We start from the raw sequence: 25,342 nt of genomic DNA on the forward strand, positions 1-25,342 counted from the left end.
ATAAATGCCCTCAGTCTGGTCTCATGGCATTGCAGGAAGTGCAAACCACATGTATGTTCAGTCTGAAACACAGCTACAAGCTGCAAGCACAATGAGTTATGTCTGTTCTCAAAAAAAGAACAGTTTAAGTACTGAGATTTCAGTAATTACTATCAACCAAATACTGTCATTCTTAAATGATTGTATGGTCTTTAGTGCTTTGTAAATCATGTAAATCCTTTCTGTAACTGAAGGAAGAACAGTAGCAAATACAATAAAATTAATATTTTTAGAAAGGATTTCCACTCAGCGTTGAAGTCAGCCAGCAAACCTGAGATTTTTGGGAGGCTGATTTGAACTTAGTTAAATCATGATTAACAAGAGATGTGTCCAGAGAAATCACTAAAGTATAGTGGGTAAAGATGTTACAAATGAATGCATACGTACTCAGTAAAATGTCAAACTGATTTGCAAGAATTATCAGATACACATGACAACCTTGTTAATCCTACAATTTCTCTTCTACATCTTAAATTAATAAATAATGCTTCTTAGAAGGATTTTCCCCCTAGCCCTGACCCAGGCCTGAAGCTCCTTTGCTGAACTGTGCTGTTGTCTAACAGACAGAAGACTGAATCTGCAGAAAAGGAGGTGCAAGCAGAATTATACCTCTTCTGTAAAGGAGTTTCAAAACTTCATCTCAAAAACTCACTGTGATAAAATACTGTGGTTCTTAGATGACTTGCCCATCTTCTGATGATAAAGGCCATCATTTACACCAGAACATTTAAAAATTGTTGTCTTCTGCACATTGCAAATGCTGTACTGAACAAACTGAGGGCAGATTTACTTCACAAATTTTCCTTAAAAACTAGATTTACTTCCTCTGAGATTATTGTCAGGACTAAAAGATAAGCACTGCTGATCAGAGCTTGATTTTCCATATCCCCCCACGCCTTTCTGAAAGAAACAACCGACCTCAGCAGAGGTGTTTGATCTTTCAGAAGCAGGTATCTCCTGAGAGAAAAGGACAGAACCTGAAGGCTCCTCTTCTCTTCCTGTCCCAGTATAATTCTGGTGAGGTTGTGCTAAAAAACTTTTAATAATTGAGCCAACATCAAGCAGCAGAATCTGAAGGGATGGTGTACATCTGAGATGCTGTTTAGCAGCTCCTTGTAAATCTCATCACTAAATATCAAGGGAGGATGTGTATCATACACATGCACAGACAGGTGAACTCATTAAAAATGCTGCATTTTGAATGCTTAGCAACCACTGTGCCTAGAATTCTCCAAGCAATGAGAAGAATAAGTTTTACCATGTCTAAAACTCAAGAGGAAGCACGTGACTAAAACAGGCCAAGCTCCACAAATTGCTGGGAAAATGTAGCTGTACACTCTCCCCATCATTAACTCAGGAAAACATAGAGGACTTTTTGTGATAAAATGGTTTTCTTAGCATTAATCCTCTACAGCTGTTGATAATAATTTAGGACAATATTCCTAAGGACTGAATTAAATAAAATTACCTACATTGCATAAAACTGACACAACTGCTATCATAATGAACTTTGGAAACAGAAAACCTCTGCAGGTACATTTTACAGGAAGAAAAGACTGTGAGGGACCAGCTATGGCCCCACTACTGAACAATAATGAAATTATGGTCCATTAAAAATCACAAACATGGGCATTTGTGCTAGAATGAATTACATAACTTTTAGCACACCTAACCTAGAGCTTTTTTAGGGGATCAAGGGATGCAGATTTTAGATCTCCTAAAAAAACCTGAAGGCATTCAAAGGTATTGTACCAGTGCATTCCATGAGTGCAGATCAGCAGAAAAAAAACCACTTGTCTTGCATGCAATTCCTAGATTTTCTTACATCAAAACCACTGCATTACAGGGAGAATTTAAAATATTTCTACTTCAAAAATACAGCCCACTTATTTATTCATTTGGAGAACCGAGCGCACTTCCTTGAGGTTTACCTATTCTGGGATTTTCTGTGAAAGCGCGACTCTTTCTTCTGCCTTCGGGTCACGGGGGGCGCAGGGGTGGACGGGAGGGGAGGAGGAGCAGTGGGCATGGGAGATGGAGGTAGGCCATTGCTGGGTTTGGTTTTGTGGGATTTGTCTGCCTCGTACTCGAAGGTGCGCTTGGGCTTGGGGACGGGATTGACGGCGCTGTTGGGCGCGCTTTCCAGGAGCACTTTGGGGCCAGCTGAGTTCGCAGTAACGCTCTGTTTTGTTTTACTGCTTTTCTCAGCCTCAGGAGGTGTTTCTGGTTCACTCCCCAGAATAACACCCCCGCCTTTGCTATCACTCAGGGTTTCACTCAGTCCCTCCACAGCAGTCAGAGTCCCAGACTTTTTCCTCCCTTTGTCAACACTGTAGCAGCTACTTGGTAACTGGGGGAGGCCTCTGCCCGACTGCTCCTTCAGTGCCTGCTCGATCTTCTGGATTCTGTTGAGCACAGCAGAGGACTCTTTCCTCACGTGGCCCTTAAGGAAAGTGGCAGAAGGAGGTTCACTCCTGCCTAATCTCTTTTCAAACCGGCGGCAGGAATCCCTGTCCAGCAGCTCCTCCTCCTCTGTTTCCGGGTAAGAGCACTCGGAAAATGTTCGGCTCATTCTTCTGAGCCCTTTGAAATCAAATGTCTTGTCGCTGCAGGGAGAGGTCAGCACACTGGGGCAGCTCTCACTGCCCGACCTCTCCCCAGCATCCCTCTTGTCCACACACACGCTGGTCCTGGGGGACAGCTCCCGGCGGCATTCCCATTCTGTGATCTTCTGCCTGATGTCCAACGCCTGCGAGCGGACGCTCACCCTGCTGGTGGAGAGGGTCCTCGATTTGGCGGCAGTGCCCAAGGACAGAGTGCTGCGGGTGAGTGGATGGCTCCCTACCGCTTCCCCATCTTGACCCTCGTTTGGACTCTCCTTTTGGTCCGCCTTGAACACGGACAGCCTTTTATCCAGAGCACCCACACTGATGGCTTTGAGGGGGCGGCTCGGGGAGTCGCTGTCCGACGGGCTCGTGGAGGTGCTGCGCAGCGTAGATGTGCGGCTGTTCCAGTCCTTGAGGCACAGCCTGGAGCTGGAGACTTTGGAAAGCCCAGTAGAGCGGGAGGAGTCCTCACTGTCACTGAGGGGGTAGGCAGGGCTTCTTTGAGGGGACAGCAGGGGCGGCGGAGTGGCTGACTGGCACCTGGAAACAGAAAGAAAGGAAAAAAATCAAAGCCCCGGGAAAACTGGAGTTATTTGCCAACTTTCTTCTGGCTGCAGGTCTCCACACTGCAAGACCACCCCAGAGCATCGAGACACCAGTGACCATTAAGCCACAGAGTTGGGGTGGGAGGTGGCAGCCTTTAACTAGTGATGGCCACAAGCAGGACACTTGGCACATCCAAAACAAGTGTTCTCATCTCTGTTTAACCCCCAGCTTTTCCAAGTTTCCTGAATTTAATGCCAGCTGAGATTCTCATAGCAAACCTCTGCCCTGAAAGCATCTACCACCTGCAAATGAGGTAGACCTGGTTTGTCTTTGATCTGGTGCTGTGGCCAACAGATTAAATTTCCCTTATCAAACAGAAGTAATTTCTTATCAAAAGAATATTACACACTGAGAAGACACATTGATCTGCTCACATTATGTGTTGAGGAATATAAACTACATAGAAAGATCTCAGTGTTACCCTGGAAAAAACCCTTGGAACAAATTCTAGCCATGGTTTGCAAAATCAGCTATTGTTACTGGGGTTTGTACATTGTTGCAAGGACTTTTAACAACAAAAAGACATGAGGAAATTAAATAACACATTAATTATTTGGCTCATCAGTGATGAGCCAGCAGTAAGGAAATTAAGCCAAAATTGTGTCAAAAAAGGGGGGTTGCTGCCCTGCCAAAATCCATACATACAAATCATAGCAGAAATAATCACAACTCCTTGAACATTAACTTCTTTCTGTTTCAGACAGTACAGGAGAAAGAGAAAAGACCCATAAGTAATGCCTTGCCTATACTATTAAGTTTATGCTGTGTGAAAACTGTGGAAAACAAGCCGGTTTTTATCAACTGTCCTGTACATAGGCAAGATACAAATGAAAGAACTGCTGCCCAAAAGAAATCAGGGTAGCAAATGTCTGCACTATAGCAAAGGGAGAAGAGATTCAGAAGATTTCTGGTGCTATATTATTTTCTTCCCAACAGCCAGCCAATACCTACAGCAGAAGTGCCAATTTCTGTGCATTAATTAAAAAAAAAAAATAAAATTCAGAGCACTGGAGTGATTTCTGAAAAATTTACTTTAATACAGGAAATATTTTCTTTTCCTTCAAATGCAGCCCCAAACCAGATTATCAGATTTCATCCCAGTTTCCTAAAGCAGATACTTCACAAACAAAGCTCAAAAATATCACAAAAAAAAAAGTCACAAAAATACAATAATCGTCACAAAAGGGAACTGATCTCTTTTTCAGAGAGAACAAGAAAGTCTATTTGTCACAGAAGTTACATTGCTTGGTGACTTTTATTTCTTTACTGTTTTGAAAATAAACATGCCTGTAGGAAAAGAGATCTCATGTCAAAGACAATGGCAAACACTCCTACAACAGCTGCCTAAAACAGGACAAGAAAGGATGCATGCCAGAATATGTTCTTTGCATCCTAGAAGTTGAATTTCCTGCCATTCTATACAGCTGCAGACAGGTGTCTTAAGAGATCTGAGAAGATCAAAAGCATGTGACAGATGATGAGTGGTTTTGGCTGGCTGTTGCTGCTCAGTTTGTAGTGGATTACCTGGAATTACCTTGGCCAACATACCCTTATAGTGCCTGAAGATGAAAGCTAAATCAGGCTCCTGAGGTTTGGTGGGGCACCCTGATGCTTTATTACTTCAGCCTGTCTCATCCCAGTTTCTTCATGTTGATACCACAAAGCCAAATTTTTATATTATTCGTAACACTGCCTTAACTCAGATTTGAAATCATGTTCTCCTAATTCTTTCATGTAGTGCAGACCCATCCCAGAGCTGCACTGACATCATCCAGTGGAATGTATTTTCCACTATTTTATGTCAGAAGACTACAACCTTCCCTACAGCCTCGGAAGCTGCATATTGGCTAAATCCACTGTCAGGATTCAGCTACAGAACAGGGACAGAAGAGGCCCTGTGGAATGCTTTAGCATGCACAACTTGTTTATTAGACTCTGATCTGCACTGGCAATATGTGGTGGGTTCAGTGCTGGCCAATCACCAGCGCACTCACCAATAAAATATAAAATGACAGGGTAAGGTCAGTAAAATGGGACAGCAGAGGTGAAGATCATGCTGACAAGCAGACAGTCATAGACACCTCTCTCTGCCTTTGACACACTGCACAGAAAATACCAGAGGCATAGTCCATCTCCTTACAATCTAAGAAATATATTTTCAGCTATTTCCACTGTTAGGAAAAAGTTTGGTGATTCACCAGGCAAAGAGGAAAAGGGGAAAATTATGGTTTGCATATCCTGAAGAGGTTGCAAAACTTCTTAAGAGGCATGAGGTATGACCCATTCTCTTAAACCCCAGGTTCCCAGCAAGGCAACTGAAATTAAGGCTTCAACCTGAAACCCCCAAATTCAGTTATAAAACTCCCAGTCACTTCCACTGTGCTAGACCAGGGCTGCAAAGACACAGGCCTTCTGCAGGAGTTTGCCCTCAAAGACTTGGGTTACCTCAGTTAAGAAATAGATTCTATTTTACAGTGCATTAGACTCTAAATCTGAGTAATTCAGAGAGAATCTATAGGACTTACTCAGCAATAAAGAGTTGTTGAATAAGTCCTATAGAGAGCTTTGGCCCAAAGGCTTCAGCATACATTCTCTAAAGGATGCTGGTAAGTAACAGAATGAAAGAAAATAAAACATGCCCAAAGCTGATCAGTAGACAATAAAATAGTTCTTCCCCAAGAAACTTACTTGAGCTAGAAGAATGTTCTCTTGAAGACACAATAGCTCCACAGACTTTAAAACCAGTATTACTGGACAGAGATTAATAATTAGGAAACTTGCAACCTTCCACAAAAAGATTGTAAAGGAAAATGCTCTTAATTGAAGTTTTCTACACAAAGAGTGATATGGTGCGGCAGCATACAATGCATATCATTACATAAACTTTCCAAATATCATCTATAAACAGCATAAATATAGATCATGGAATCAAGTTTAGCTTTCTTAACAAGTTCCATTTACCTTTGTTCTGGGCAAGGATTATTCTCTGAGAAAACCAGCATTTCCCAAAATTACAAGTCACTCTGATTCCCTGAGGGCATTCTTCCAACACGCAGACCTAGGTATGCAATGCCCAAACCCCGGGCAAGTCAGGTGTGCATTGCAGTCTCAAAGGCTGCCAAGCAGCCGATGCTGTCCTTTGAACAGATGACAGATCCTGGAAGCACCTTTCTGCTGGGACTCATCACTGCTCACCAAGGAGAACAGACAGAATCCAAGAGGTGCTTTCCAGCTCTCTGGACCATGCTCAGCTTTGCTGTTGTGATTAGTTCCTTGAGAAATCAGCAGTTTCCCACAGTAGGGGGAAACTGATAACAGCAGTCATGCTCTGTAGGATTTTGAACTGTAGATACAACTGATCTTGACATTCTGATTCAGTCTCTTCAGTTTCTCTTTTTCTCACCCAAATGTAGAAAAACCTTGGAATTATAAAAACTGTCATTCTTGAAGGCTACTCTCAAATATTCATATATTCTATTGTTTTCTCTAGTAAAGGCGTTTCCTTTCACCAATGGATAACAGTGGAGCTGAATCTCAGCTGCACCAAAAAGAGAACAGACACACTTGCTTTAAGATAATTTGCAACCTACTCGTCACAAGGCAAAAGATGAAAAAAAATTAGTTCCTGCCTTTTAGCAAGGCTGACTTGTACTAAAAATCTATGGGGATGGAGAAGGGCTCATTCTTGGTGCCAAAAGTGCCTGAGTTCTCACACTCTATCTGACCCTAAAGTCAAAAAGTCTTCCATTTTGGACAAGACACCAATCTTCTTCCTGCAAAATGTGGGTGCTAACATTTGTTTGTAGAAGAGGAAAAATTTAATTCCTGGAAACCACTCTGAAAGTGAGCAATACAAAATTAGTATCCAAAACTAGAGGGCCCGGCCTTTTGATCCAGTTGAGCAGAAGCACAGCTCCTTCCTGCTTCCAATGCCAAACATTAACTCCAGGAAAAAGAAATGGGTGCAGAAAATTCCCACAACTTCATGAGTAACTTTTAACAATGGGAGACAGCCGGAAAGGTGGCTCAAGAGCTGGGGTTGTGTCTTGCAAACCACAGTATGGGTGGAAAATCAGAATGTGCATTTATTGAGGCATTTGCATCCAAGATCAAGTGTGCACTTTATCCAACATATACACTTTATATACACTAAGAAAAATCTTAGGTTGCATTTCAGGCTTTAACAGTGACTAGAGGGTGCTTAAGTGACTTGCTTTGAAAGAGTTACAGGACTCCCAATTCTCACTGCCCTGTTCTGACCTCTGAGCTAAGCAGCTCAGACTCTGCAGCACTGTTTTAGCTTTTCTGAATTTTCAGGAGTGACCCCACAGGTCATCCTGTCCTGAGGAAAGGCAAACTGGAAGAAGCCACTCAGCAATTTTTCAGTTTTGCAAATCCCATCTGCTCTTCTTAAACCAACATGCACAGAATAGTAGGAGAGATTTTGTCTCTCTGATCCAGGGAATTTCCCACTTCAACATGCTCATGCATGGGAGCCTATTTACTGAAAAAACAACAAGGAACACGATGACAAAAAGGTACTGGGTTTTCCAGGCTCCTGTTAATGAGGCCCCATCATTTCCCAGTGACACTGATGTTAGGTGCAAAGAATCCCAGCACTAGCTTTACTCCTCAGGACTTTCTCCCCACTTTTGTTAGGAAAAATATTGCTTTCTTAGTATTTCATTTAGGTTTTTTGTTTTTTTTTTTCTCATTCCTGGCTGTTCTCAGGGCATTGTGCCATTTCATCAGGTCAACCTAACCTGTTTCAGGGTAACAGTAACATCAGAATCAGCTGTGACCATAGGATTGTGGGTTTGATAAGGAGTACATTTGGCCAACACTAGAGACTGCTTGTTGCTCCAGCCAATATTTAAGGAGATCTGAAACAAAAGCAACAGAAATTCATCTTTGCAAGGGCAGAAAACCTCATGTTTAATACATACAGTAAAGCTGCTCTGATAGGTAAATGAGGATGTAAATTTGAAATTCTCTGGAAATTTTTAAGAGAGAATGCTAAGGAATATTCAGCTACCAGCTGCCAGCCACTCTGAGTGCAGATCCTGGAATCCATCCTTCCCAGAGCCAGGCAAAGTGAGAGGGAAGCACACTCTACTCACCTGCCAGTTGGAACCATTCACTATGCCATGCACATTTTGGTGTATTGCTGCTGAGAGCAGATGTAATGGCTCACTATGATATTCACTTATATCAAACTTCCACTTGATTTGACAAAGCAGGCAGAGGAGAGAAAACAAGTAGAGACCAACAGAAGCTCAAATTAGAACCAGTGTTTTTGCCCCGTTCCTTCTGTGACCTGGACAGAACAAGAACTTTTGCAGAGGTTCAGCAACCACAGCTCCTTGAAACCAGTACAGTTTCACACACCACCAAGGGTAGTGCTGCCAGAAAAAAAAAAAAAAAATCACAGAGCAAACAAACAGAGCACATAAACTCTTCTGTCTTTGTCAGACATTCTTGGGAAAGCTCCCAGTAGGAATCAATACTTTTGCACAAACAGGAACTGAACATACCCCTGTAGCACAGCAATCTCCCAGGCCTCTTCAGGTGTAAAAAGGCAGAGTAATTTAAGGAGATCAAAAAAAACATAAGGACTTTGATAGAAGCAATTATGAGGGACACTTCTCCAAAAATTCCCTCTGAATTAGTAATAAATTTCCTCTATGCTTTCCTCCAGAGGACTGTGAGAAGTCCACTTTATCTGTCAAACAGCAGCAGTCAGTGGTGTGGTTGCACTTTGAGATGAGTTACAGAACGAGTAATTTCACAGAGCAACGTGGATTCAGCATTATTTCCTTATGACATTGTGCCCTTTCCCTTCCTCGCCAGAGGGGACAGACAGGCAGAGGCAGTGACAGATCAGCCAGGCATTGCTCTAAGCAGGGGACAAATACAGAGAGTCAGGCTGGTCTAACTAGACTAGAATGAGGGTAAAATGTACAACCATCACCAGAATAGATTATTGAAATCAAAGAATCTAAGCTTTGTTGCGTAGTCAAGGTGGCCCACAAGGATCCCATGCTTTGATGATCCTTTGAGTTGTGACTTTTTTTCAAATATAAATGATCATCTAGGCTTGGACAGCTGCCTTGTATACTCCATTAAAGAACATAAATTGACTCTTGCAGTGTATTAATTGTTCCAGGAGCAGAAAAGGACTTTAAAACTTATGTTCTTGTTACTTCCTCTAACTAGGGATTATGGGAACATTAAGACCAAAGGGACCTCCTGCATTATTTAATTTAAATCCACCATCACTTGGCAGTAAACCTTTCTATTATAATATATTCTGCATTCTCACAGCACAGAGCATTTTAATTTTCTACATAACTCAAGTAGATAATTACAGATTGTATTTAATTATCTTAAATCTAAGATTTTATGGCAAATAAAGGAGATGAACTTTTCACACTCAACTGCTGGGCACACACCAGTAAGGTGATTTTTGAGCTGATTCAACTTGATGCTGGAACAAGTTGTGCAACTTGTCATATCTTGCCTTTCTCTTGGAGAAGAAAGTGAGGTACATAGTAGCAGAACAAACCCTCTTGCACCCAAGCCTTTATAATCTTTGAGCTCTCACCAGGAGTCAGGCTAAAATTCCCCTAAAATCTGCATTCCAGATAACATCACCTTGTTATTGTTGACTTTGGGATTGTGACAAAAACAAGACAAAAACTTGTACTTTCTAAACTGATCAGTGAGTCTGCACTATAAGATTGTTTGAAATAGGCTCTCTCTAATGAAATTGTGCTGGGATGGAAAAGTCTCAGCATTTGGAGAGAATGAGCAGTAAAATCAAAGTGGACAACAAATCACAAAATGTTTGAAGATAGAAAAAAAAAAAATAGAAACGTCAATTATTTTCCTATTCGTACTTCTGAATTTTTTTTTCCCAAGGAGTTTTGATACTTTTCATTTAAATAAAAACCGAAACCATATCAGAACTAGCTACAGAATGAAAGGACTGTGAAACAACAAAACAAAAAAAAAAATCAAGCTCTGTGTGCAGTTTTTGAAAGCCTCAGTGTCTGTGCTCCCAAGAAGTACTGAGTCAATGATCACAACTGTGGGGTGGATTTGCAGGGGTGCTGTGGTGAATTCCTGTGTTTAGCACCCCCACCCACCCCAGAGCTCTGGGCCTTTGTAGTTGGTTCATGAAGAGAAGTACACACAATCACAGCTGACTGCAGCTCAACTGTGTTTTCATGGCTCAGAAGCAAAAATATCTGATTTACATCAGGGAAATGCAGGAGTCATTCTGCCAAAGTAAATTACATGAAGTGGCAACTATGCTCTACCACTGTACAAAACAAGGGCAAAGAAATCAAAGCTGATGAGTCAGATCCTACATACTTGAATTAGCCTGGATCCATAATGCCAAGACAGCAAGACTAATCTGACCACAAGGAATGACTGTAAAATAAAATGCCATCAATCAACATGCACTAGGTGTCTTTGCCAAGTGAGGGGGGAGAAGTTAACAGGAAATTGTGAAATTATCTAGACTCAGAGGGTTAGATTCCCTGCCACTCCAGATTTATGGCTGTCTTCTGTTCTGTTACAAGGCAAGGGCAGGATGGTCTCTAAACGATTCCCCCTTTATGCCTTTTTCACCTCCTCTGTTCAGACACAAATAACTACCCAAGGCAAAGAATACCAACAAGCCTGGGCTATACTTTCCATCACAGGCATCAGAAGCTGACTATGATAAAATCAAAAAGCAAGAACACGAGTATCAGAGTAAGCCATTCTCTCTTTTCCACCAAAGTACACTGCACTGGCTTCATGGGACCATCACTCACTTTCTCCTCAAAAAATATGTTTCAAAGTTGAAAAAGGGAAGCCTCCCTTTGAGTTAGTCTTTTCCCATAACATGTTCTGAATAATAATTTATGCAATAGATATTTCCATTATTACAGCTTCACTATTGTTATTGTTCTGGAATTGGCCCAGTATGTTTTAGTCTCACTTGATTTCCTAAGATCCTGGGAGTTTTGCAGGAGAGGGAGTGGCAACACAACAAGGGATGGCATTTTTTTCTTAAACCAGGCAGAAAGCACAAACCTTCATTTGTCTATTTAAGAACTGCCTGTCCTTGAAACTTGTTCTTTAGCAGCATGCCTGAACATGCTGACTGTTAAAAATCCCAGTGCATATAGAGGCTCTCAACTTCGCTTTTTCAAAGCACAGGTAATTTTTCGACAGGCTTGCTCATCTGTCTTGGAATATCAAAGCAACAAACTCTGAAACTAATTCTGACAGTTTTCCAAGTTTTCTGTGCTCACACAAATGCAATTTGGGAAGTGTTAAAAAACACTTTTGTGAATTGTGATGCTCAATTATCAGTTTTCAAGATATCTGAGGGCATTCTGGGTTTGGCAACATCCAAATCTGAAATTTGGGCTTGGAAGGTTGCTATGAAATAGGCTCATCCCTCTTCTGCACTGACAAGTCATAAAACCTTATAAGGTCACTCTATACTTTACTGAAATACTCTATACCCACTGAGAAAAGCACTGAACAGGAAGTCAAAAAGTCCTAAATCCTGGCTGCACACTAATCCAGAACAGAGACAAATCTGCTTTCCCTGCTTCATATAAATCAACTTCCAGGTCATGCAAAACCTCATCAAATAGACTCAAGTATAACTATCCAACAGGGACAGAAAATAAGAATTCAGAACTCCCATCTTCTACAACCTTTCTTAATCTCATCTATTCAGAGGAGTTTGTTTCAGAATAAATATAAATATTTTATTTGCCTTTTCTATCAGTTTCCACATTTTCCTTCCAGTTCCACCAGCTTAGCTGTGGTCCCCAGTGTGCTGCCAGTGTCCAGTGAGATCTTTCTATAGAGGTTTCTATTGTCCAGCTTTGCGAGTTAGATTATTTAACACAGTGAGAAAGCATCCCAGAAGAACAGGTTATAAAACTGAAAGCCATTTTCCATCTGTCTGCTGTGAAAAAGGATTTTCAATTTCTGTCATCCTTTCAACTACCAATATCGCAGTCCATCAAGTCTGAGATCTGAGATATCTGGAGAAAATAAAATATGTCACACAGGATAATACTAAAGAGATTGAAAAGATCTGAGAATATGTGTTGCTTCTTGAGTTACTGCATTGCAGAGTAAACAAAAAGCAAAGCAAAACAAAACAAAATAAAATTTTAAATACCATCAGAATATAATCTTCTGCACTACCTCTGTGAATGCAAAAGAATCTCAACATCACCCTATCTAAACACAGCCTATCAGCCCCAGCCTGTCTCACTTGGAGAGCTCTTGGAGCTCATGCACTGGGAAGAGAGGCCATAAGTCACATGGACCATCTGAGGCAGCGGAAAAGAAGAGCTAATTCTGATCTCAAACTCTGCCCAAAGAGTGCTGAGCCCTCTGAGGGACTGACTCATCTCTGACCAGCAGCTGGGTGCCACCCTGTTGGCAAGTTAACTGTAACACCTCCGTGCAGCTTGCTGTAACCTTCTTCTGGAAGCAAAAAGCTGAAGCACTGGCATAAAACCAGCACACTCCATGGCAGGAAAACTTATCTGTTCCATGAAGGATATTTTTTGTACAAAGAATGGCACAGCTGAGAAATGTGCCCTTGTTCTTCATCTTTAACTTCATTTTATAAGTTTTTCCCTCTCTCTTTTGTCCCTTAGAAGAGTGGATTTCCACCTGCTTTAATCACCAAATATCTGTGTCTCAAACTTGGACTTTTTTTCCAACATAATAAATGCTATTACCATCCTCTGTGAACTTTCCAGTCACTTAGTTATACAATTGCACCTCTAAACTTGTCTCTCACAAATACACTGACATTAACTGCAACCTTTAAGGATAGGCAAAACAGTTTTCCTACCAAAAGTTAGACTTTTTTTTACTTTTCTGAGAAGTAGTCCAACATTCATAACAGACTCTGGACAGAAGTAGTAGTAATATCTCTCATGCATACACAATATCTCTCTTTTATATAAACAACTGAAAGCAAGAAATCACATGCAGCAATTTTTTTTGGCACCTGGAAAAGCAGAAAGGCAAGGGAGAAGTTGATAAGTAAAAGATGACTCATGGAGATGCCAAAGCAAGGGAGAAGGAAACCTATTAATTGAGTATACGTGTCTCATCTGCAGAGGTTGCATCTTGTATCTGAAGGAGTAAAGTGTATACCCCTGGCCTCTCTTATCATCATTTTCTTCAGTCACTCTGACCTTATGGAATTGAAAATACATTCCAGCTATGATGACAAGCATGACCCTTGGTGCACTTTCCAGAGTGCATAAATGTGGCTGGATGCCAGGTGCCCACCAGAGCTGCTCTGTCACTCCTCGTCCTCCTAAGCTGGACAGGAGACAGAAAATATAATAAAAATCTTACGGGTTGAGATAAGGACAGGAAGATACTCCTTACCAATTACCATCACACCATTTTGGGGAAAAAATTATTAATTATCAATCAAATCTGAGTATCATCATGAGAAATATACCCATATCTTAAAAACACCTTTCCCCCACCCATCCCCCTTCTTCCTGAGCTCACCCCTACTCCTAATTTTCTCTACCTCTTTTCCTGCATCAGCTCAGATCTACGGGGAACAGGAGCTGTGGTCAGTTCATCACATGGCATTTCTGCTGCTCCTTCTTCCTTGTGGAGAGGATTCTTCACACTCTTCCCTTGCTCTGGAATAGGGTTGATCCCACTGGAGACAGTCACACTCTTCCCCTGTTCTGGAATGGGATCACACCCACTGCAAACAGTTATTACACTCTTCCCTTGTTCCAGCATGGGGTCTCTCCCCCTGGAGACATTCACACTCACCCCCTGCACTGGAATGGGGTTGTTCCCAGTGGAGACAGTCACACTTTTCCCCTGCTCCAGAATAGGATCACTCTCACTGGAAACACTTATTGCACTCTTCCCTTGCTCTGGACTGGAGTCACTCCTGCAGGAGACATTCACAATTTTTCCCTGCTGCGGCATGGGGTCTTTCCCAATGGAGACAGTTATAATCTTCCCTTGCTCTGGAATGGCATCTCTCCCACTGGAGACCGGAGCATTTTTTCCCTGCTCCCAAATGGGGTTCCTCCAAATGCAGACAGGAGCATTTTTCCCTTGCTCCAGAATGGGGTTGCTCCCACTGAAGACAGACACATTTTTCCCCTGCTCCGGAATAGGGCTGCTCCCACGGGAGACAGGAACATTTTTCCCCTGCTCCCAAATGGGGTTCCTCCCAATGCACACAGGAGCACTTTTCCCCTGCTCCAGAACAGGGTTGCTCCTACTGGAGATGGGAATATTTTTCCCCAGCCCCTGAATGGGGTTCCTCCCAATGCAGACAGGAACATTTTTCCCCAGCTCCCAGATGGGGTTCCTCCCAATGCACACAGGAACATTTTTCCCCAGCTCCTGAATAGGGTTGCTCCCACGGGAGACAGGAGCATTTCTCCCCTGCTCCAGAATGGGGTTCCTCCCAATGCAGACAGGAACATTTTTCCCCTGCTCTGGAATGGGGTTCCTCCCAATGCAGACAGGAACATTTCTTCCCTGCTCTGAAATGGGGTTGCTCCCACTGGATACAGTCACACTTCTCCCCTGCTCCGGCACAGGGTCTCTCCCATGGGAGAGAGTTACAGTCTTCCTTCGCTCCGGAACGTGGTGTCTCCCACGGGAGACAGTTCTCCAAAAACTTCTCCAAGGCGGGTCCTTCCCATGGCTATAGCTCTTCATTAACTGCTCTGGCTGGGTCCCTTCCACAGGGTGCAGTCCTTTAGGAACAGGCTGCTCCAGTGTGGGTCCACCCTGAGATCACAGGTCCTGACAGCAATCCTTCTCCAGAGTGGGCTCCTCTTTCACGGGTCCACAGGTCCTGCCAGGAGCCTGCTCCAGCACGGGCTTCCCATGGGGTCACAGCCTCCTTCAGGCATCCACCTGCTCTGGCATGGGCTCCTCCACAGGCTGCAGGTGGATATCTGCATCCCCGTGGTCCTCCATGGGCTGCAGGGGCACAGCTGCCTCACCATGGGCTGCAGGGGAATCTCGGCTCTGGTGCCTGAGGCACCTCCTCCCCCTCCTTCTGCACTGACCTTGGTGCATGCAGGCTGTTCCTCTCACATCTTCTCACTCCTCTCCTCTTTGGCTGCAATAGCTCCTGCACAGTAACTTTTTTCACTTCTTAAATACGTCATCCCAAAGGCGCTGCCATCGTCACTGATGGGCTCGGCCTTGGCCAATACAATGGCTTTCTACAGAATAATAAGTTATAAACTTGACTTGAATTTATGAGGGAATTTCTTTTCATTCACTTCCTTTAAAAATCTATTAACCAGTGTTTGATTTTCTTCTGGCTTATGTTAGAACAAATCAAGTATTGCTAAGGAGAAGATGTTGAAGGTCCAAACTGACGCAAAAGTTAGTGCAGGAAGATTTAAGGCATTGATCTGGTGCAAATGCACACTTAGGAAAAACAAAGTTTCAATTTAAATAACATTTGCAGTCATAATTAAATTAGGCAACTACATCTGACTGGTTACAGTGTGCTTCACTCTACTTTTAGCTAAACAAGCCAGGAAAATGAGGAAATGTGTTGGGCATACCCACAACTGAGCATCCTACAAAAAATTTAGCCAGCCAAAAGTTGTTGGGGTTTTTGCTTAGTTGAACATAGCTTTGAAAAACTCTTTGATCTATTTATTCCCCAATCTGTTGGCAAAAAAAAAAAAAAAAAAAAAAAAGGGGGAAAAAGGCAAAAGAAAAAACCCAAGTTGTGATTTGCAGTGCTTGTTGCTATCATACTTATTTACCTAAGAGTCCAGACAAGGCTAAATTTAACTTGACAGAGGGCTACATCTGGCCCTAATTCAGTTTCACTGCATATTAACGAATGAACAATCAGCCAGTGCTGGAGCATTGTGCACACCAATATTCAGAAACATGATCTAAAGGAAACTTTCCAAAAGATTCAGACATTGGCTTCTCTCTGCCTTTTGCTGCCCATAACTGTCAACAGGAGCAGAGCTAGGTCAGGGAAAGACACTCCCCACGACTTTCTTCACCACGATCAAGGGTAACTTAAACGTGTCCATTACTCATCCAGCTGAAACGAGCCTCCCAGACCAGATTTCAGCACCACACCTACAAGACCTGTGGGATCTCAAGCCTAAATTTGGAATCAGAATAATAGCTAGGGGATTTATATCCTTTATAAGCTTTTGATTCTCACAAGACCTCAGCTTCTTATAAAACTGTGGATTTAGTTTTACGCTATGTTCTATAAGGAGCTGGCCAATATATATTAACATTTCACTTCACTTTTTACTTCTTATGAGAGAATTTGTATGCAGTATAACCCTAATGATGAAAACACTTTGCGGCCACTGCCCTGCAACAGAAGTGCTGCACAGTAAACTGAAAGTTTTGCCTAACTTAGGGCAACTAAATGTTAACTTAGAGCAACTAAAAGCAAGAAGATATTTCTCCTATCACACATCCTTTCACTTCCAGGAAAAAGCTGTTTCATGTCCCTACAGGAAGTTACATAGGTAGCACCAGGCAAAGCATTCAGAAAATAAAAATGCTATGGTGCAAGTGAGGCAATACCAACATCTGTGTATAAAAGCAGCAAGAAAAACCAACACAACACACAAAACTGTGCCAGCAGCACCTCATTTCATGCTGTGTTTTCATTTCAACAGTTAGAAAAGTACAGTCATTGTTAGGCATATTTAGTCTAAGTAGAAACAATTATGGTCTCTTTCCTTGGACTTTCTATATAATAAAACCAAGTTCAGCTTAGCATGGGTATGAACACTGCTGCATAACTTAAAAATCAAGTTAGGCATCCTCTTTAAGAATGAAAAAGGATAAAAAGGAATCTCATCAAATAGACAAGAAACAAGCATTTAGCCTTGGAGAGATGAGGTTCTGCCTGAGAGCAAGAGAGGCAGAGGGAAGAAGGGAAGAGAAGGGCTGTAAAAATGAGTTTTAATCCCCCAAAGTCACTTCTCCTACACCAGAACTGCAAACTCAGGAACTTAAAACTATTGCTATAGCTACGTTCAGTAAGCAGAATGTTGGTGTTGAGTTCCTGCCTCTGAGTAGACAGTTCATCTCCTGCAAAATTGATTATGGGAAAGGGCACTAAGGAATTCAGCGCTGTGGCACTTCATGCTCTTCCCTTCTGCTGTATTGCTCCTCCTCTCATTCCTCTGACAAGCACACAACTGCCCACCACTGCCACCCAGACTTACTCAGAAGCTTTTCCCTCCTGGAAAGATGCAGAGTGGAGATGTAGGAATTCTCAGTCCATGCCTCTGTGCTCCCTGAACGCTGCCTGCTTCACTTGTCAAGCAGCAAATGACACACGGAGGGTTTGTCAAACCTCTGTCCCTTTGTGTGCTTAAGGGGAGGAAACTGCTGTTAATGTTTAACAAAACAGGAGCAAAGCCTTTCTCTGCAATCTCACGTGTTGGCTTTGAAGGCACCGGTGTGTGGGAAATCTGGCGAGCCAGAAGTTTGCTCATGGTAGCCCATAAAAAAATGAGTTTTTATTTTAAAGTTACAGGAAGCAACAGTTTGCAATTCGTTCCTGAAGCTCTGAAGTGAGGCAGTCCTCAGTTCCTTTAGCTGTCTGATGCTAAAGAACTCATAGAAGCCGTGTCAAGGACAAAACCACACACACACACACAGCAAGCCTGCCAGGCTCAGCCCCTATCTTGAAGCCCACATGGGTGACAGGACTGTTTGACAGGAAAGGGAGAGGTTAAAAATGCACATTCAAATGCTTTCAGATCCCTGCCAACAAATGGCCACAGGCTGTCTGCCATCTCCCTTTCGCCTGTGTTGACATAAAGTGGCTTCCCAGCCCAGCACAAATCGAGGGGGCAGAGGTCTGGTGTGGGAGCAGCCTCATTACTGGGCATTTATGAGGTTATGTGGACTGATAGCTCCTCTTCTGGCCCCAGCTGCCAGGGTGAGTCAGGGTGAGTGTCCCACTGCACAACAAAGCAGGTGAGTCAGCTGGAGACATGCACGCTGTGGCAGCAGGAGGATTAACCAACACTACCCACGCCTGAGTGGCACCAGCGCTGCCCATCCCAGCACTGAAGGCCCTGTACCAGCATTGTTAAAAGGACCTTCTGAGATTTTAACTAGCAGAATTTGAATCACAAAGCCTTTCTACTGCCATTGCCATTTATTCTGCTTTTACTGTTACCTGGAAAAAGCTTGCTTTTAGGAAATTGTGATGCATGATGGGCTTATCCTAGGAATCCAAAATGAAAAATACCATTTCCATCTATTAGCTGCTCTTAATTGTCTGTCAAAAAAAGAACTTACTGTACAGCCACAGTGTTGTGGATCACCTATGTTGAAGTGACCCTGTTTTACAGGCCTAACATTTGCTTTCTATAACTAAAGAGAGAAGAAAACAAATTAATACTTCCCATGTACTTCAGCAATTTCCTTTAGCTCCTCACAATAAAATACTAACATATATTAGCAATAAAGCTCCTCATCAATATGATAATCATAAAATATTTCCTTTATAAAAATAGTGCTTTAACGAAGAACTTCAGGAGCAACATATGGATGCTCTGGGCAAAATTTTCATATCTGGTTAATAACAAACAGGATATTTAAGCTGTCAAAAAAAGCAGTCAGGCTCTTACAAGGGATGTCATTCCCATTGACTACAATAGAATTTTATGGATTGACTCAATAAATCATTTTTTGTAGTGTTATTTAGTTATTAGGAACATCATATCTGTCACAATGGTATATTTAGTTGTGCTTTCAGCACTGAAGCCCATCCTACCAGATGTCTGCTGCTCAACAGCTCCAGGGTTCCCTGGTGCCAAGGAAATGTGGCACATTCCCTTGTGACACACTGCCAGTTCTATACACAGGACCTGGCCAGAATGGAAATAACTTCAGAGTGCATGATGGGAATTGTGACAAAAGTCACAATTCAAAAAAGTCTCCCAGGAACTACAGGCATTTTTGCAGGTATATATTTTAATAATATGGATGCAACCTGTGTATTTCCATTAGCCTCTGTTTTCCTGCTTGAAGAAAATTGCTTGGAGTTTACTTTGCTTTTAAAGGCCATTTGCTATCAATATTCATTCCTCAAGTGTGAACTGAAGGTTCATGCTCAGTGTGGAGACTGAGCTAATGCCCAGTCTCATCCCACAGTATTGCCTGGTGAATTGTGGCTATGCTATTTAGAGGATGAAGCCTGTGAGGATGCTATGTCTATGCACTCCTTGCTTTGTTTTCCCAGGCAAATGTTTTTTTTTTTTTTTTCCAGTCAGGGAAGAAACATATATTATCTGTCTTATTACATTCAGATCTTCCTTTCAAATTCAATCTTCAAGAATTCTGCTGTGTCTTCTTTTAATGTTGTACCCTGCACAAGTGGAAAATATCTTTTTAGGATAACCAAACAGTGCAGGAAACTGATAAGGCAACACAGACCCTTTCATTTCTAAGGCTCTGATTCAAATCCAGACTGATTAGGGCACAGAACAGAAATTCTTCTCCCGCACTGGTGGCTTTTCAATAGTGCCAGTGTAAAGAGATGAGTGTCTTAGACAGCTCTTAAATGGACAGATATTCACAGAACATGAAAAATCATTTGCAATGCTCATCACTTGCATCTTTGATGATCTTTTCAGTGAGATTTTCAGTATCTCCCTGGTCCAGAAAGCAATAGAGTTTCATCCCAGAAAAAATTTAAATATTGGCATTATGATGTAAAATGTTATGCACATGACTACTAGGTCCTACTCCCTAAGGACTTCAGTCTCAATTCTTATGGTCACCCAAAAAACAAATCCACATAAAACTTGTGCTCTGATTCTCCAATACTGCACAGATGGGAAATCCTGTGGGTGTTTTAACACGTGTCTTTCTTTATTGCTTCTATTCACTACAGTTCAATGCACTAAAAGCACTAGAAACAGATCAGAAACATTTCCAAAAATTAAGCTCTTAATAATTTCCTGTAAAAATATCTAAGTTTATTAGTACCCCTGAGTACCTTATTGTAAAGATAGACTAACACTGCAATCCTTATTGGTTTAATCACTAAGTAGCCTTCATACTGCAAGAGTTGCATTAAAAAAAGCCTCTTTAGTGTAACCTCTCATCTAGAACTCTGTTTTTTAAAGACTTGTTAGGTTCTCTTTTTAATGTTTTAGTTTCCAGTGGTTTGGCAAATATAAATCTTAATAGAAAAGGTAATTTTAATGATAAGGTATGATTTTCTTCATATAAAAACATAAAGCATTCCAAGTGTCATGAGAATTAAATTACAATGGCAAGGAATTCACTACATTCCTGTAGTCTCTAAGTAATAATAAAGTCAACATGATCTGAAGCTTTATGAAGCAAAATCCAATCAAAATGTTAGGATTTACTGGGGTATTTTCTTAGGAACCTATGCAAATGGGGGGGAGATAGTGATAATATTTCCAGCTAAGAAAAAGTGATTTGTTTGACTGACAAGTGCATTCTTCCTGAATGGACTTTTAAAATTAAAGTGAAATAAACCAGCCAGCAATAGAAATGGAATAGCAAAATTCCCCACTGTTTGGGAAGCCCAAAGGATATATCCAGAATCAGGTCCACTTCTTCAGTTCTATCTCTCCATCTAACTAGAAGCTGTCACCTCATCTCACAGATTATTCTCTCATGTCTGTAGGCCACTGTGCTCTCAGAGGTTCCTGCAGCCCTGCTGAGGTGACTTGCAGAGTTCCAGCATGGCCTGAGCTCTGCCAGGCCAGGGCAGTGCCCAGCAGCGCGAGGGAGGGGAACATGGTGCCTGGCACGTCGGAAATCGGCGTGGCAGCGCTGCCGCTCGCCCAGATAACGGCAGCGGGACAGTCAAAGCCTCTATTCAAACCCTTCCCAGCTTCAGGGTCATCTGAACCAGCACTTTGACTGGTTCCCACTGCAAATGTTTCTGTTCCTGATGGCAGTAGGTGCCCTCCCACCTCCAGTGGCTCAGTTCAGAGCTGAGCCGCCAGAGCTTCATGTCCCAAATGCACCTCCAGCCTTACAGGGTAAAGAGCAGCTCTTATTCCCTTCTGAACCAAATGGAACTCTGCACTGCTGGGAGCTGAGCTGCTGAAAAATTGTCAGCTGTGTGGCTCAGGCTGTTTCTGCTTGTAAAGGAAAGGGTACAATATTTGCTAACAGATTTCATATCAGCTTTTCAGTTTTTATCATTATTTGGGTGAAGTTTATTTGTATGGTTTTCTAAATCTCAGTGGTTTAAGAAAATTTAAAAAGCTGTGTTTCATCACAGCTCCAATAACTGAGCATATTGCTTAGTCTTAGAATTTTATTAAATCACTATTCTTCCTGTTCTCAACCTCACTGTCAAAATATTAAAACTTGGTTCTCTTCTGAAGCAATAAACATTTTCTACAGGAGGTTTGTTGTTTTTCTTTCTCACAAATTCAAAGAGAGTCCATCAATGTTCTCACTTGTACTTCTGAGCAGTAGGCAAATACTTTTGGCAGGAAAATCCATCTCAGCAGTTCAGTGTGGAGTGCCTCATTGCCTTGAGCCCTGCTCAGCTGCCAGGAGATCTCCCACAGCCCAGGCAGTGGGGAGAGGCTGGGACATGCTGAGACCAAGTGAGCTTAACTCACACCACTGACCTCTTGCTGCTCTAACAAAGTCCCTGATGGCCACTCTGGCTGGCCCACAATTGATGGGGTGACAGATTTTTTTATTTTAAAATAAAAAAAAGCCTTGGCTTCCTCCTTTTGGCATACATAACTGACTCTCCTTTTCAAGTTGCTCTCACTCCCTCTTCCTCAGAGACCTCAAATAAAATGTGCATGCCCAAATCTGCACAAAACAGTACCTACTAACCTTCCAAACCATGCACAAATGTCAAAAGTTGTAAACAGCCAGCAACCACTTCTAGGCCTGCTGCTTTCCCAGTTCCTATGTGCTAAGTGTAAGCCCAGGCAGAGAGCACTTTTCACCTTTAATTAAAGTGGAGCCTTTCACCTGTAATTGAGATGCAGCCATCCCCAAGGGAAACAAGCAGCTTTGCTATCACTCACAGCAATACTGTCCACATATTAAGCAAGGAAAGGGTAAGAGATGAAAAAAATATCATAAGTGTGCTAAGACAATGGAATTCACACAAATTTAGTAGGAAAATTAGAATTTCAGTTAAGATCAAAACCTCATTGCTTTAGAGCAATACAGAGAGCTGAAGATGCATCTTTTGATTTGCAAGTAATTGCATTCTTCACAATGCTCTCCAATCAGAAAACTCAGGGTATGGAATTAACCCCATAGTCTTTTAATTTAAATTCACATGAAACACATAATTGCAATTAATTACATTTTATTTCTCTTACTGATAATATATATATATATTTTTTTTTTTTACAGTAGGACTAGGGCTCCACTGTGGTGGATGCAGCGTTCTCTCCTTCCCAAGGCTCTGTAACTACTGGTGAGGGAGTTGCTCAGTCTTGTCCTCCCCTATCTGCCCCTGGAATCATCCACCCTGGATGTGAGCACAGCTCCTCTGCATTAGTCACAAGGTGCATTGCCAGTGCAGGCAGACTGGATCACATTTGCATTAATGACCTGACAATAAATCTGGGCTGTGCCTACAGTTCAAACCAGAGCTGAGGAGCACTGGTTAATTTGCATTTTTTTTCTCCTATTAGGAGTAGCAGAAGGGTTGAATGAATAAGAATTAAATATTATTACATATCTGATAACACAAACAAAAGGCCCTATATTTGCATCCATGAAGGGATGTCTCTAAATGAGAGACAAGTCCTGCACAGACACTGCCTCTCTGAAGATGACCGTTGTCCCTAAACAGATGAGTTTTCCTCAAGATATGAGATTAGCTTTGAAATTAAAAATTTACAGAGGAAAGGAAAGAGAATAAAGCACTCTAAGGACAAGCCAGCAGAGAAAAAAACCTGCCAGCACTACTCCAGCACTGACATCAGGGCACTGCTTAACTCCAGTACTGGATGTATCTACACCTTCTTTTATTTAAGAATTCTGGAGGTGTCAGTTCCTAAGGCAAAATATTTCTAGACTTCTGCCTAGCCCATAACCACATAATCCTTTCAAGGGAAACAAAGTATTTTGGTTGGATTTCGTAATGTGGACCAAGAAATAATTTCATTTTAAAATAAATAAATACATTTGATATAAAACTGAATGAGCTTGGCTTGAGTATGACTGATTTTGGAAGTGATCATACATCTCAGGTTTTTAAGGCTGAAGCACAGGCACAAAGTCTTCCTTCAACTAAGATTTTTCTAGAAGTTTTCTTAGTTTCGAAGACCTTTCTAATATTGTTTCTGCCTTGAGAAAAATGCAGTAATAAAACACAGGACCTTGACATGCATGCGAAACAGCTGAGCATGGACCTGTGTACATGATGGAGACGGGAAACCAACCCAAAACAAAATTTCTAGTAACCACACCATGGGCTTAATTTGTTAAAAAATGGAAGTCATTCTTTTATTTGATACTTACAGAATTATAAACAATCCACCTGAAATGCTCCTGAGGTATCTCTAGTTATATTAGTCCAGACTCTGGTTCATCTCTATTGCCTTCTCTGCAGGAAGGTAGCTCCACCAATTAAATTTCTGTCCTATTAACTTAAACTTTGGAGAAGGAGAAAGTTCTGAGCCACAAAGCCAGTGCAAACATATCTCAGCAATTTAGGCTAATGGGGGTGACACACTGTCAGTGACAGCAGGAATGTCCTCACATGCTGCTGGGAGATAAAAACCAAAGCCTTTATTTAGAGGTATGTGGGTACTCAGCTCAGTTCTTCCCAAGCAAGAAGATCCAACTCATTATATCAGATTTCAGTTTTAACTAAGTAAGAGCGTATTTGGTTCAAAGATTCAACTAAAAGTATTTAGAAAGAAGTTTTATGAGCCTTATTTGAATAGACACTTTGTAACCTGGTGCTCATTACAAATTGCAGATGTAACCCTTCTTTTGCACAAATCTCTGGTATCTTGCTATAGCACTCGCTGACATGAGTGCCCCCAGTTTATTGTGTCAATAAATCATGATTTCTCAGCTGGAGAACATTCTCCACCAACATCCTCCGGTGAGGACACCACCTTTCCTGTGGAGATTGGATGGAAAGACAACAATCCACATCACAAAATCCAGACTGTGACAAAACACCTGTGATTCCAGTGGCACAGCTTTCCTCAGACACATAGACTGTGTCTGAGAACAGTTTGTCTCAGACACAGTCCTTTTCCAGAACTGGAATCAGGGCTGGTTTCTGCTTTGGCTATCCAAGTCAAACTCAGAGACACTAAATTTGAAATATGTTTATTCTAGCTCATCACGGCAGTCCCTCTATATTTTCTACCAAAGTCACCATGTTAGTAAAATGTTTACCTGCAGCAAACTTAATTTTTGTAATTGTTTCTGTAAAATGTTTTTGAGCTTTCCAAAGCCCTCATCTATTCACCAAGTTGGGTCCCATAGATAAGGCACACACTGCACCACAGAAAATTTTACAGGCAAAGAGAAATTCTGCCACTTACAAATACACTGGAAGAAGTCTGTATCTCCAAAATCTGGCATTATTTATGCCTCAGGCAATGAACTCAGATAAAAAACTAAATCAATGGGGTCCCCTAAAAACAAACCCTTCCTGTACTTCAGTTACTGCAAAAGTTGAGAAGGCTCAAGTGTTGAGATGCAGAGTTAAGAGATGACATATTAGCCAGAGATAAAGACATTAAGAATTATTTACAGAAATTATGTAGCCACAAAATATTTTTCAGCTCTGGACTGGTCCTTGTTGCATTTAGCATCTCAAACTGAGCTGCAAATTTAAGATATAATGATATATTAATATATAACTATTGTGTTCAGGATTTTTTTGACTCCTTGTATCTGTCATACTACACAGCCTACAAGTTTGAAAGCTGTATTTTGCTAACTAGAGCATTATTTCAAAGACATAACTGTTGGCCTGTTTTAATACAGTACAGTGTAGTGGTGATTTTTAAGTCAAAGATAGTAGTGCCATT

The 25,342-nt window shown here is 41.7% G+C and overlaps 1 protein-coding gene across 1 annotated transcript in view; it reads right to left on the reverse strand.

The window, feature by feature from the left end:
• Window positions 1–25,342, reverse strand: part of DENND2B (DENN domain containing 2B) — a 149,426-nt gene that overhangs the window by 55,668 nt on the left and 68,416 nt on the right. Inside the window, exon 4 of the mRNA XM_077784286.1 lies at window positions 1,971–3,185. Coding sequence (XP_077640412.1) covers window positions 1,971–3,185 — 1,215 coding nt within the window. The remainder of the gene's footprint in view (window positions 1–1,970; window positions 3,186–25,342) is intronic.

Source organism: Lonchura striata, chromosome 6 (genome assembly GCF_046129695.1).
Source record: "Lonchura striata isolate bLonStr1 chromosome 6, bLonStr1.mat, whole genome shotgun sequence".
In the NCBI taxonomy this organism is placed as follows: Eukaryota; Metazoa; Chordata; class Aves; order Passeriformes; family Estrildidae; genus Lonchura; species Lonchura striata.